Source organism: Falco cherrug, chromosome 8 (assembly GCF_023634085.1).
Source record: "Falco cherrug isolate bFalChe1 chromosome 8, bFalChe1.pri, whole genome shotgun sequence".
Lineage (NCBI taxonomy): Eukaryota > Metazoa > Chordata > Aves > Falconiformes > Falconidae > Falco > Falco cherrug.
The window spans coordinates 55,799,090-55,812,486 of NC_073704.1; the positions used below are offsets into that span (position 1 = coordinate 55,799,090).

General features: G+C 45.5%; 1 protein-coding gene across 1 annotated transcript; it reads left to right on the plus strand.

The window, feature by feature from the left end:
* Positions 1–2,916: 2,916 nt before the first annotated feature.
* Positions 2,917–12,919, plus strand: LOC102051131 (ovomucoid-like). Its single transcript, XM_027802068.2, has 9 exons — positions 2,917–3,115; positions 7,394–7,524; positions 8,497–8,516; positions 9,298–9,434; positions 9,944–10,001; positions 10,331–10,467; positions 11,051–11,111; positions 12,142–12,251; positions 12,738–12,919. The coding sequence occupies exons 2-9, from the start codon at positions 7,470–7,472 to the stop codon at positions 12,781–12,783; spliced, it is 624 nt and encodes a 207-aa protein (XP_027657869.1). The 5' UTR covers positions 2,917–3,115; positions 7,394–7,469; the 3' UTR covers positions 12,784–12,919.
* Positions 12,920–13,397: the final 478 nt, after the last annotated feature.

Genomic DNA, 13,397 nt, shown 5'->3' on the forward strand with positions numbered 1-13,397 from the left:
TCTCGAATGGCAGACTTTCCCTTCAGAGAACATGGGATACCCAGGGACTCAGGAACAGCAGTCATCCCAGTGACTACGAAGGAAGGCGAACTCCAAAGCAGCCTGAACTCCCATTGCTCCCTGTGGCAGCATCCCAAATAATGTCAGCCGGATGCTGAGCAGGCAGCGTACGATTGGACGTAAGTGATGCATAATACCTTCTGTTGACATTTTATTTGGCAGTGATTTAACGCTAGCTTTCTAATATTGCTATTCTCCACAGGCTGCATTCAAATGTATGAAGAGAAAGATGGCAAAAAGATGTAAAATACGAAACAAGTAGCAGAAATATTTCTTTGCTGTGCCAGCATGCACAAACAACCTTCACTGACAGCGTCAGGAAAGCACAGCATAACCTATTTCAAGACCAGAAAAGGAGACACACAAAACCTCTGCAGATATCGGTGCATTCAGCTCCTCTGAGACAGGAATTTTTTGTCAGGTTGCAAATGGGGCACAGTGCCCAAGCCAGGGGATGTAGGGGCCATATGATCATGTACAGCATAGCAGCTGTCATGCAAGTACTAACATATTAAGTAAATAACTGCATTACTTTGCTAGTGCAATCGTTTAGAGATGGTAAGTCCTGCTATCTACCTCAGTGTCTGTGAAATAGTAAATTAGAAATAGAAATAGAAAAAAAAGCAGCATGCTCCTTTCTGTCAGCACCAACGATGCTTCACCCATGTCCAGCTGCAAAGAATCAGCCAGTGGTCTCATTAAAGCTGAACTTTGCAGAATAAATATCTCTTTTTTTTTTATTTTACTTTGAGGTTAATAGTGGAGGAAGAAGTGTTCAGTTGTTATGATGCCAACAGTCCCTCAGCTATAGAAACTCTTTCCATCCAGTTCCTCCTATTCTAGACAAGTGTTCGAGTTATAGCACCCTGATGTGCACTGTCTCTATTCTCCCTTTCTCTCTCACTAGGGAGAGCAGTGGATTTTCATTCTTAGCCCATTTCACCCTATCCTTCAGAAAGAAAAATCCCTTTTTGCTGCTTTATTTACAAGCTCTTTCTTAAAAAGCAAACCGTCATTCATCCCAAATCCCAGAGGCTCCTGGTTTTCTTCCCATAAATGAGAGCAACCACCTTCATTTGTCTTTTCCAAACATTTCGCACATGAATTTTTGCGAGTTTGTAGGCTGGTAAGTGGAGATCTGGGAGTGTGTTTTTGTTTGATGCTCTGCTTGCTCCTGTTCTGCATTGCCTTGTCCCATGGTTTCACACGGAAAGAAAACTTTACCTGGGGATGTGAGACATTGCTGTTTCTTGGGGCAGTTAATAGGGGAGCGATGCCTCCAGCTTACCGTGGCAGCAATGGACTGGCATCTCCAAGAAAAGCTGCTTTGCACTCCTGGTTGCTTCCTCCCATACAGGGTTTGTGCAGGGTGACACACTCTCGAAATGTTTACCTAACTTAAAAAACACTTTAGAATAATTCCTCTCTCATACGTGTCATTATCTGTGTATAAACTTCTGCACCTCTAGCTCCTTCAAGTTTTGTAGAACCTGAGCTCACCGTGCCCTGAGCTTGCATGAAGCAGATCCCAGATCCTGGCCCAAACGGCTGTGGAGCTAAAGGCTGATGGGGATCTCATTCACAGCCCTGGGGCTGGTCTGAAAACCCTGAGTCCAAGGCTCTGGCCATTTACTCAAGGAAATTCTTCCTTGGTTACCTACTACTCCAGACAGAGCTCAGAAAAATCATTCCAGTTATTCCAGTCCTCCTGAGTTCTGATCAAGAGCATAAAAGGCAAATATAACTCATTTACAGCCAGTCCTCCCCCAAACGCACAAACTTGGTGTGTTACTTACCAAGAGGAGGGAGATGTAACCACTGAAGGTTAATTACCCTTTTGTCAGGAACACTTTGTGATCTGTAGACATGTCTGTCAATCTTATGCAACAGAACTGAGGGGAGCGAGCACCGAAGGCATGTTCCTATGATAAATTAATGAGGCTTGGCAGCTGACTGTGAAGAGATGATCCCTGTATTTCAAGGGAGATTGTAACCTGTCTCTGCAGCCAGCTTCACCATAACCTTTGTACTGTAGTTGTATCTGGGATGCTTAACCCTCTGTAAACAAGCTCTTGAATGCAGCTGTCCAGGGATCAGGCGAGCTTCCTTGAAGCCTTTGTGTTCCTTCTTGCTGATCAGTAGCATGCAGCAATTGCTCATCCCAACCATACTGAATTACTTTTTCCAGCCCTGCTAGTTAGTCAATTAAAATATCTTACTTCTGCCTATAAGCCTCGCTTGCCAACGATGCCCTTTGGTGGTTTGCACAGCTGTCTGAAATCCAAGGGACAGAGCCACGATCCCCCTGCTGTGTGTTACTCTGATGATGTGCATGCTGCTAGATGACTGGTAGCTTGAAAATGCCTTATCTGCTGTCTTTTGGTGATATGTTCAACTATTCCCCTGGTTTATATAACCTCAAAGTAATTTGCTTTCATGGCAGAACACACTTATTCATTCTATTTTAACTGTGCATTGAGTTATACATAAAGTCTCCTTGCAGATAAGAACCTATTGAATTTTATTTTTTTTTTCCTACCTTTGGAAATTTTCTCCTGACCCCAGCTCCTGAAGGAGACTTTCCCAGCCTTAGCAGTGAGGTTGCCAGATTGACTTTCTCCTGCCAGGCATCCATGAACAGTGTCAGTCCCAGGTCAGCTGCTACTTCCCCACAGCCACCTCCTTATTGCGCCTGCTTGGGCTGTGGCAAAGATGAAATGAGCGTTCAGTGATGCACAGCTGAGATCACTGAAGTGTCAGGAAAACTGATTAAACCAATGATTTCTCTGACCAGCTGCAGGATGTCATCTCCTGCATTACCTCCAAACCACCTTCCCTGCAGTATGCTCACTTCAAAGAGCAATAACCTGGGCCATCGTCCAGCCACATGTTCTACCGTTTAGTGCCTCCTTTTTCTGCTGCTCCTTCTAGCATTTTCCTGCTTTCACATGAGTAACTCTTGCCCTGTGCAGTGGAGCCCCGATCTGACATCCTCATCATCCAGAAAGTGCCTAGAGCTGGAGCACAGCACGAGCTGGTGAGGGGAGAAGTGAAGGTATGTCCTCAGAGCTGATGCTGCTGAGACCCGTGCCTGGTCCAGACTGCAGCACGGCAGTGATGTGGCTGCTCTTTTGGCAGCTGATTTTCTGTGGTACAGATAACTTTGCTGTAGGTTTGAATGCTGAAGCTCTTCTGGGGAAGTGTTATGATGGTAGGGGGCCTGGGCTGTTGCAGAAGTGAAGAGACAGAGAAATCACTGAGAGAAACATTCTCCAATTTGAATAGTTCAGTGTGGTTTGGTTTTGCCTCTTTTTATTTTTTATTTGTAATGATTACAATCTACTCTTTTTGTTCTACAAGTTACTGGTCATCCCCTGTAAAAATGTGCTGGGAGCTCTTTGTGCCACTTACATGTGGCCCTTTAGCAAAGGTCGTAAGAAAACTGAGGTTTCTTTCCTGGGTCATGGAGTAGTATTACATTTCTTCATATAAAAAAATATCTCTGTAGCAGAGAGCATGATGTATGTACCATATACATAAAATAATTCAGGTTGGAAGAGCGCTCTAGAGTTTTCTAGCCCAATCCCTGCCCAAAGCGAGGCCAAAGTCAGCTCAAGGTGCTCAAGGCTTTCCTTGCTCTGCAGAGTTTTCAATATCGCTGAGGAAGAGCATGCACGGCCTCTCTGGTTCCCCTGCCACTGCTGACCGCTCTCACGGAGAAGAATAATTCCTCATATTTGGTCGGAATTTAATCCTTTTTCTGTGCAGCTCTGAGAAGACTCTGGCTCTGCCTTCTCTATCACCCTACCAGGGAGCTGCAGATAGCGACGTGACCCCCCCAGCCATCTCTTCTCCAGGCTGAAGAAGCAAAGCCCAGCACCTTTGGCTTACCCCGAATTGCCCTGTGCTCCAGCCCCTGACCTGCCTGGTGGCTGCTGCTGGATTCATTCCCGTGTGTCAACATCTGTCCTTGCAGCAGGGCCAAGTATCTGTAATTCATTGCTTAAGTAATGTGAAACCACGTTAGCCTTCACCTCCAGGGTACAAAGTTCTGCATCTGATCTTATTAGCTCAGGGAAACATTCACCAGCATTACCTGAATCAAGCTCTATTTAATAAGTTCATAAACACATGGATGTTTTTATATTGATATGTTTTAATCATATTAGTGATTTTGTTTGCTTTATTGCTTACTTCAAATGGGGCCTTCAGGCACTAGGGTGAGAGGCAAGTCTTCCGTTTGCTCTGTATCCGTTTCTGCAGGCACATGGCTCAGTACAAGGAGTTACCGGCCACACCGCGGCCAAGAGAAAGACAAAGATGGAAACTGCAGTCTGAATTGTATTTAGCAGGCATTTTGGAGTGATTAGCGGCAATTTCATGAAACAGCTACAACTAATTATTGTTATTTCCCACTTTTACAACAGCTATTTGTTGTTTAAATAATGTGAGGAAACCCAGGAAAGTTTGGAAAAGTGTATTAAATAATATGTCATTAATTTATCAGTGTATCACTTGCACTGAGAAGTAACATGTTCACTAAGAGAATCAGTTTTGATTCTTCCAGAGAATATGAAATTAATACTGGCAAAAACTGTAATGGGAAACATAAAACAAGAATTTCCTTGGGTAAGTAAGAGAGGATGGTGTATAGTGGCCAAATCCTGCCCTGGTGCCAGCCCGCAGGCCCTCTAGTACTCAGGACCATAACATGGGGTACCTCCAAACACGGCACTGCCTTTGCTACTTTGCAGATCTCTGCCCTCATGCTGGCTTTGCGCACGGGAGGGTTTTCCTTGAGCCAAACCGTCATTAGCCATATGCTGCATCCGACTTTGAGAATTAGAAGACCGTAATGAATTGGATTACAGCATGAGATCAGTGGCAGGATTGCAGGCCAAATAAATCCTCTTTCTAACTGTTCTTCCAGGAGTAGCGAAGAGCTCAGCAACCCGTCCTACAGCATGAGCTTAGCCAGCTGTGGGATTTTTCCATGCGGTTATCAGAGGCGCAATAACCTGGAGCTGTAAGCCTGGGTGGGGAGGCTGTGGATGCTGGCTGGCCAGAGACTGTGCAGGAGCCTGAAACCTGATGATTTCTGGGTATCGTTTTTGTGACTTGCCCAGAGGGGTGCCTGAGCAGCTCGGGGGACACTGCTGTTCCCCAGTCAGCACTTAACTGTCACAGACTTCAGTATCCCTAGGGTGTCTGTAGGTGAAAGGAATGGATCTGCTGAACCCCAGATGGGCGTTGTGATGGTTGGAGGAAATCTGGGTAGCTGGGGGCCAGTAAGGGCCAGACCCAGTGCTGAGCCCAGCAGCTGCAGTGGAAAATTTTACTCTGGTGTATACAGGCAACCCACACCAGCCTTCGGCATGAAGGTGCTCTCCACCTGTCAGAGGAGAGGTTGGTCCTGCCTAGAGGACGGCACCGTCCAGGGCAGGGAGCAGCCTGGAGCAGCGTGCAGGCACCGGGCAGGAGGCAGCCTGTCAAGAGCTGCCAGGTCGGGGCTGGGAGGGCTGGCGAGAACAATGTACAGGTCTCACTGCCTGGCTGGAGAAGGTGGTGGCAAAGTTATATTTGACCCAGAAAGTGGTACCTCCCTCCGACTGTGCAGAGACTGTACAGATGAACCAATGAAGGCACCAAATGTGGCCTGTGGCAGCAGCCTCAGTGTGCTCCTGTGCGCGCTCAGGGAAAAGTATTTGGCTTCCAGAGATGCCATCCAAAGGCATGTTAGGGCAATAGATCTTGAAGATGTGTCTACAATTTTCATGCATGCTCCCTGCAATTTATAGAAAAAAACCCAGCAGCATAATTATTTTAATGCTTTTCCCTGTGAAGAAACCCATCTCTTTTAGGTAAAAATGTGATGTGTATATCCGCACAGCCCTGCTGCAGTTTTCATAACACGCCGTTGCCCAGGATAGCTGATTCCATGCACTATGCAATTTATCCTTTTAAGGATCAAAGTATACCCCTTAGACCAACAAACATCAGCACAATTGCTCGGACTAACTGTCAATGATTTCAGCTGAACTTCATTTGGTTAATGGGTGGTGCCTTGTGTGTTCCAAGGAGCACCTGTAAAGCATCTTCTGCTCTGCAGCTCCCACAGTGCTGAAGTCTCCCCTAAGCGCAATGCTTATCTCCCAAGACCAAAAAAACCCAGGTATGCTTGTCATTTCCGACCTGTGAAAGGGATCACGGTGAGAAACTTAGTTTAAAGGCAGAACCCACTCCTGCAAAATCACACCTACTAACATAGCAGAGGTCCAGACCTCCTCCTACGAAGGAGCAATTTGGAGGTGGCTCAAAAGCTGGAGGTGCAAGACAGGAAAATTGGGACAGACTTGATATTTTAAGCAGCATTTTCTGAAATATCTGTAGGGGGAAAGGACTTACTGTACTGTCAAGCACAGTGGTGCTATGTACAAAGGTTCCCAAACCTTTGGTGTCTTTTGTTCTTAAGATGGCTTGACAGGACACTGAATTGGTCAGTGTGTTTAACTGTGACAAGGTCTGTAAGTGCATGCTTCCTGACGATAAGGCTCAAGTGATGTTTCTTAGTGGCATTTGACAGAATTTAACCTGCTTTCAAGCCTTCTACAGAGCTCTTCTATACCCAGGCAGTGAAACTGCCCAGAAGCCCTTTCTTTTATCGAACCAGTGCTGAATACCATTAGCTTCACAGGTTAGACACAGTCCTGCCAGACTCACCTGACAAAGCTTAACCAGCTCTGTTGACGGCAAAGCCGCACCTAACCTGTGTTCATACCTAATAGTGAATATCTGGGAATATGGAAAAAAAATCACCCAGAACCCCAAAGGAAAGCAGAAACCCTTAGCCTGACCTGCAAAAAGGGTGATACTGCATGCTTTGCCTAAGCTGCTCCCTGGGGATGTGGAAAAAACCCACCCAAAAGCCCAAAGGAAAGCAGACCCTTAGCCTGATCTGCAAATAGGGTAGTACTGCATGCTCTGCCTAAGCTGCTCCCTGATGGGAGATGTCGCTCTGCAGAGACAAATGAAGGACCCGCTGTTTACTCCCCTCAATATTTTGTGCTCCTTACATTTCTACCAGAATCCTAAAGAGGTTTCTTTTGTCTAAAAGGCTGTTTGTTTGGTTTTGACCACTGAGAACATGTGAAACTTGTCTCAAGCTATTAACCAGGTGTCCAGCCAAAATCAATTGCCTAGCAGATGCAGACCATTACCTGAAAGTCAAGACCTCAATAAATATTACCAGCCTTATTGTGCTGGTGACAGATTCTGCTGGTTGTTTTATGTTACAGTTGAGCAGTTTAGACATTGCATTTGTATATATTTGCAGTCAGCCTTGGAGAGACCGTCTCACGAGCAGAGCGGGAGCGGGCAGCCAGGAGGCTCTAGAAACATTTCCACCCACCATGGCCACAGTGGGTCCCTTTGTGCTTCTCTCTTTTGCGCTTTGCTGCTTCCCAGGTGAGTAACTCTCAAGGTGGCACAGAAGCTTAATGCCCGAGTCCTGGCTGCCTTTTAAAAGGATAAGATAAGAGAAAATCTCCTGCAAAGAGCTAGGCTGCCTCGGTAGGTTGGTGTCATGTAGGATGCAGGAGCAGGTTTCAGGATGGTGTCGTGGCTGTAGCTGGTTTTCTGTCATAAATACAAATAACTGCAAGTTGGGTCCTGTGCTGGTAGCTAGTGCCGTTATGCTGTTTACACTGTTGTTTTAATGCTGTTACGCTGCTTACACTTGTTGTGCAATTACAGCAAATGGATAAATACTTGAAACGAGGCCAACACGAGGTGGTCAGACCTCTAGTAACTAGTCACAAAAATATTGTAATGGCACAGGCAAGTTTTTTGCAGGAGCCTGGCAACTTTCCTGCCAGACTTTTGCTGCTAATGGAGAAACAAGAGATGAAAACAAGCCAGAGTCTGATGTTCTTACTGCATATTTACATCTGATGAAACTACAACATCAAAGACAATTCTTTTTTCACACTCGGCTTCTTTAAAATGCATATTCCTTACAACAGATGCTATATGTATTTGCTTATCCTGTAGGTGACTATTTGCATAGGCATTTATCTGTATTGACTCAGGTTTCTTTTCAGATACATAACTACATCTCTTTAGGGTCAAAATGGATGTGTAAAAAAGATAAGGAAGGAAAAGCTATTCTATTTTCAATTAATAAGTCTACCTATCTCAAAATAGACAAGAACAAAGCTATTCAAAACCATGTTTCATCACAGCCAGCGACAAGCAACGCTATTATAGTTATTAACATAGAAAAAAAAAATCATACATAGTTTATTTAGTTCAGGAAAGCAATCACTGGAAATCATTCAGTTTGGTCCTGAGTATAGGAATTTTACATCCAGATTTCCAGCTTTAACTGAGGTCTTATCATATTGGCTTTCTTTCACACTCTCTGCCTGCCTTTTCCAGGTGCTGCCTTTGGAGTTGAGGTGAGTGGAAGATTTTTTTTCTGTCACTTTTCTCAGGTATGTGGCCTGGTAAAGACATAACCAAAGGAATGGGAAAACCCTCGAGCCTGTAGGTGCTTACCTGTTTTTCACCTAGTGTGAAATTAGCGTCCTTGTAATCAGAGTCTACCGTGTAAAACACTGAATTATACTGATCTTGGCTTTACATCTGTGCAGTGTGTTAATAACGTAGTCATAATAATAATGATACAAAATTTTTGGATTAATTAATTTTTCACCAACTTTTAAACGGCCTAAGCTTTAAGCTGGTCATATATGACTGTCTCTAAACTGATAGCGATAGACTGTGGTATCAGAACCTACTGAAAGAATAAAATACTATGAGACACTCCAGCTTCCAACACCAGCTCATTAGTCTTGCTCCTCTGAAAAAGAAATGTGATCAGTGTGTTGAGAATGAAAGAATAATAACAGAAGGGCACTGGAGGGGCCACAGAATATAAGAACGAGGGACCAATGGATAAGCCTTTGTAAAGTGATGCTGAGTGAGTGTGGGAGACCCTTCAGGCCATGTGGAAGGCTGCATGGCTATAGCCCTCTCCTCCTCCTCTTCCTCTCTTGCTATGTGGGAACGTCTCTGCAGGAAGGATTTACCTGTCAGCAGACTGACCCACCAGGACAAGTTTCTGCTGTGGTAGTGCAAAACCCACTGCAGGTTGGTTCTGGTCACTGTGTCGTGCAAAATGAGAGTTGTGAATGTAAAATGTCTTCTTCACCTTGTTGCTGCATGTTCCTTTGGCAGGTGGACTGCAGTACGTATCCCAACACTACAAATGAGGAAGGCAAAGAGGTGCTGGTCTGTGCCAAGATCCTCAGCCCCATCTGTGGTACCGATGGAGTCACCTACAGCAATGAGTGCCTGCTCTGTGCCAGCAACATGTACGTACTGCATAGGAGATCTTGGGCAGCAATGCTTAGGACTCCTGGCAGCACCGCATTTCAACAGTGATCTGTCATATGTCACTTGTGCCAATTCCTTCAAAATGAGCTTAGGTATCACTGCATAACACTCAGTTGCCTAGATATCACTTTAGTCACCGTATCTCTCTTTGCCGGTGTAATTTATTCAGGTTTTTCTTCTCCAGCTCAAGGATCAGCCAGATGACAGCCCCTAGGGCACATCTCATCACACACAGCAAAGCAGAGCAAAAGGGTGGAGAGATGCTCTGCTCTGAACTGTCCAAAATGATCCTAAAGCTCTCTGGGTCTTTACATCCCTGCCAGCCACTCGGTGCTAGCTGGTCAGGGAGGATGGCACTACCTTCTCAAAAAATATATGTAAGCCTGACTGATAGAGTCAGCTTTCCCTTGTATTACATATTTTCAGCGCCTAGGATGTAGCAAGACATCTTTGCTGAACTTCCTAACATTTGTTATTCCCTCTCCAGAGAACATGGAGCCAATGTAAGCAAAGACCACGATGGAGAATGCAAGGACATTGTCCCTGTAAGTGAAACAAAGAGCAAAACCTAGGGCATGTCCCAATTCTGAGTGGCCAAAGCTGCTTATTGACGCACCCACACACCCACACCACGCCCCACCCCCCCACCCCCCCCCACCCCCCAAGGAAGAATTCAAACACTAAATAAGAGGACATGAGATGTCAGAATCTTGCATTGGCCATCTTCAAGTGAACTGTCATCATAGTGACACAGGATAAAGCATTTTTCCTTCTGTGGTGGTATCCTAGGTGGCCAAACAGACACACTCACCAGATCTACTTGCTTCCCGTAAGTAAGCCTTCACCAGTGCTTTCTTGTGCGTTTCCTCAACAGGTGGACTGCAGTAAATACCCCAACACAACAAATGAGGAAGGCAAAGTGGCGTTGCTCTGCAGCAAAGACCTCAGCCCTGTCTGCGGTAGTGACGGGGTCACCTACGACAATGAGTGCCTGCTGTGTGCCCGTAACCTGTGAGTACTGCATGTGCAGAGCCCTCCTGTGAGAGACAATGGGTGTTTAGCACTCCTGGCAGCTGCCCTGCTAAATATCAGGACTCCTACCAAGGCCTTTTTTGTAAGGTGCTTGGACTTTGACCCTCCTCTTTCCCTGGTAACTAGACCCTATTTTCCTTTGTGATTAGAAGGAAAACTGTCCCTTTGACCTGGAGAGAGAAGTAGAGGGCTGAGAGGGGGGGTTCTAATGCAGAACTGAATGCTTTGCTTAACTAAGTTAAAAGGGTCTAGATGGCAGATGCTGCCTTGCAGAGGACAGCAGCTAACCTAAGGTGTATCTACATTGCCACACAACCTAGCTCCTCCTTTGCCCTTACACTCTGGACCCTCCCTTGTCCTTTGCATGATGCTATAGAACAGCACTTGGGCGGGCTGTCACACCAGGCAGCGAGCTGGTATCTGGAGCCATATGTGGACACAACCTCAGCTGGACATCTGTATCCCGTACATCGCGCCCGAGGCCGATCAGCATTGCTAGGGTGTGGGGTTCAGCAGAGCAGGTTCTTGCAGAGCTCCCTAATGTGGGTATTCTCTCTTCCAGAGAGCCTGGAACCAGTGTTGGCAAGAAGTACGATGGTGAATGTAAGAAGGAAACTGCTACAGTAAGTGAACTGCACAGTGAGGGACTGGGTTTCAGTCCCCTGTCTGCAGCAGCCCCCAGACCAGCAGCATCTGCAGGAGTGTAACCACTGCTGTGCTTCAGGACAGGGAAGGGTTTGCTTTCTCCACACATAATACAGGTTATCTGTGTTAATGTCAGAAAGGGAAGAGGGTGACTGCACAGGAAGGGACCAGTATAAGAGTAGTACCAGAAACAATCCATCAGAGCAGAACTGAGAAGAACAGAGAACGGCATCTGGGTCGGACCAATGGTCCAACAAGCCCAGGCTTGATGCAGAGCCTGCTCTTAGCCGGGGTCACAAGGATTGTGCAGGAGAGAGTAAAAGCAGAATGAGATGCATGGGAATTCTACTCTTCCAATCTCCAGCTATTTTCAAGTGATGGACCTTGGCTAGGTGTGATTTCTGTGTGGTCAGGAAGCCTCAATAGATTTCTCCCCCAGGAAATTCCTCAGCATCTTCCTGGAGCCACATACATTTTTTGCACTACAATACTTCTCAGCTAGCAAAACACCCATGGCACAAAGAAACAAAATCCCACTCGCACAGCATCTAGCTAAGAGCTGATGTTCCTGTTATAAGACTATGGGAGTGATACTGGACCCTTATACAGGCATCAGCACCTACACTTCTCCAGACTCCGGTGTCCGTTTAATTTCCTGGCCAGACTGGGAGCACAGCGCAATAAGATCATGAGCATGGCTCATTGGAGTGAGCTGCTGCTGCTTAGAGACTGCTGTGGTCAGGTTACAATATACATCTCTTCCAAGAGGAAATTATGATCTATTTTTACATTATTAAATTCTTCTGGCATAGGAGAAACTGACACCTCGGTTTATATCAGATTGTGCAAGGAAGTTAATTACTTTTAGTTAGATCGTCATCATTAGCACTGCAGCAATAGCTGGGGGTTCAAGCCCTTCTGCTATTGACTCCTTCATATCCTTCACATTAGCCTCTTTTTTCCTTTTCTTTTCTTTTTTCTTTTTCTTTTTTTTTTTTTTTTTTTCAGGTTGACTGCAGTGACTACCCTAAACCTGTCTGCTCACTTGAGTACATACCTGTCTGTGGCTCTGACAGCAAAACATACAGCAATGAGTGTAACTTCTGCAATGCAGTCGTGTACGTACAAACATGGTTCACATTCATGTTATCAGCTGCCTCCGATAGGCACAAGTTTGCACAGCTGCCAGTTTCTTACTTTCTGGCCAGGGTGATTAGGGATTTGGGGCAGGAAAGGGCACCTGCCATCATGCCAACCAATTTTTTTTTTTTTTTTTTCATTAGAGTATGCAAAGAGCTATGTCTGGTTTCTTAGTGTGAATGGTTTGAAGACTGTTAACCTTAATGGAATTTTTCTTGCATGTTGCAAAGAAAATTGTTTGATGTTTCATTATCATTTCTCCCAAAATATTTTCAGTCTTAAGAATGAGTTAAATAATTTCACTCGTCTCTTAATAATCATATAGCTAATGCGACTCTGAATCTGCAAGTTCTTTGGTTCTGGGGCAGGATCCAATCTGACACCTTCTCTAGGAGCCAAGCAAAAGGATGGATTATAGCAGGCAGGCCTCTGTTTAATCCATTTTTTCTTCTCCTTGCTTTCAGGGACAGCAATGGGACTCTCGTTTTAAGCCACTTTGGAAAATGCTGAGTATCATTGCTAAGAAAATTCATCACAGGATCCCTGCTGGCAAATCCCAGCTAAAGATCTCACCTCAGTTCATCTTGCTCTCTGGGGAACTCGGCTCACTCCTGGTTTTCTTTCTCAATAAACCAAATCAGCAACATTTCTTTGTCTTGTTTCATGTGTTGTCTCATGAAATGCTTTCTTCTGATTTGTTGAATGATGGTGCCAGGCTGAAGAGCTTACATGCTCATAGCTCTGGGATATAACAAGAACAACATTTTGCTCCCCTCCCTCTCATAAAAGGCAAAAAATTGCATACAGATACATAAACCTCCGAGCTGTGTGACTTTGCACATAAACGATAGTCAGCCTACATTAGTGTTCAGACCCTTTTAGACACTTGACACTGTAAAGGGCTGAAATCCTGCTCTGAAGCGATGATGCTAGCTGATCTTTCCAAAGGTATTTCTGGCGTGCTTCCCCTGTGCAGGCGTCATCAGCAAAACCTGTTCTGACGGTGGTGCTGCCTGCGGCCGGAGCCCACCCCTGGCCCCCCGGCACAGCCCCCCCTGAAGCACAGCACCCTGCAGGGTGGTGTGTTGGCAAAGCCTGTAGTTTTCAGACCACATGGGCGGGCC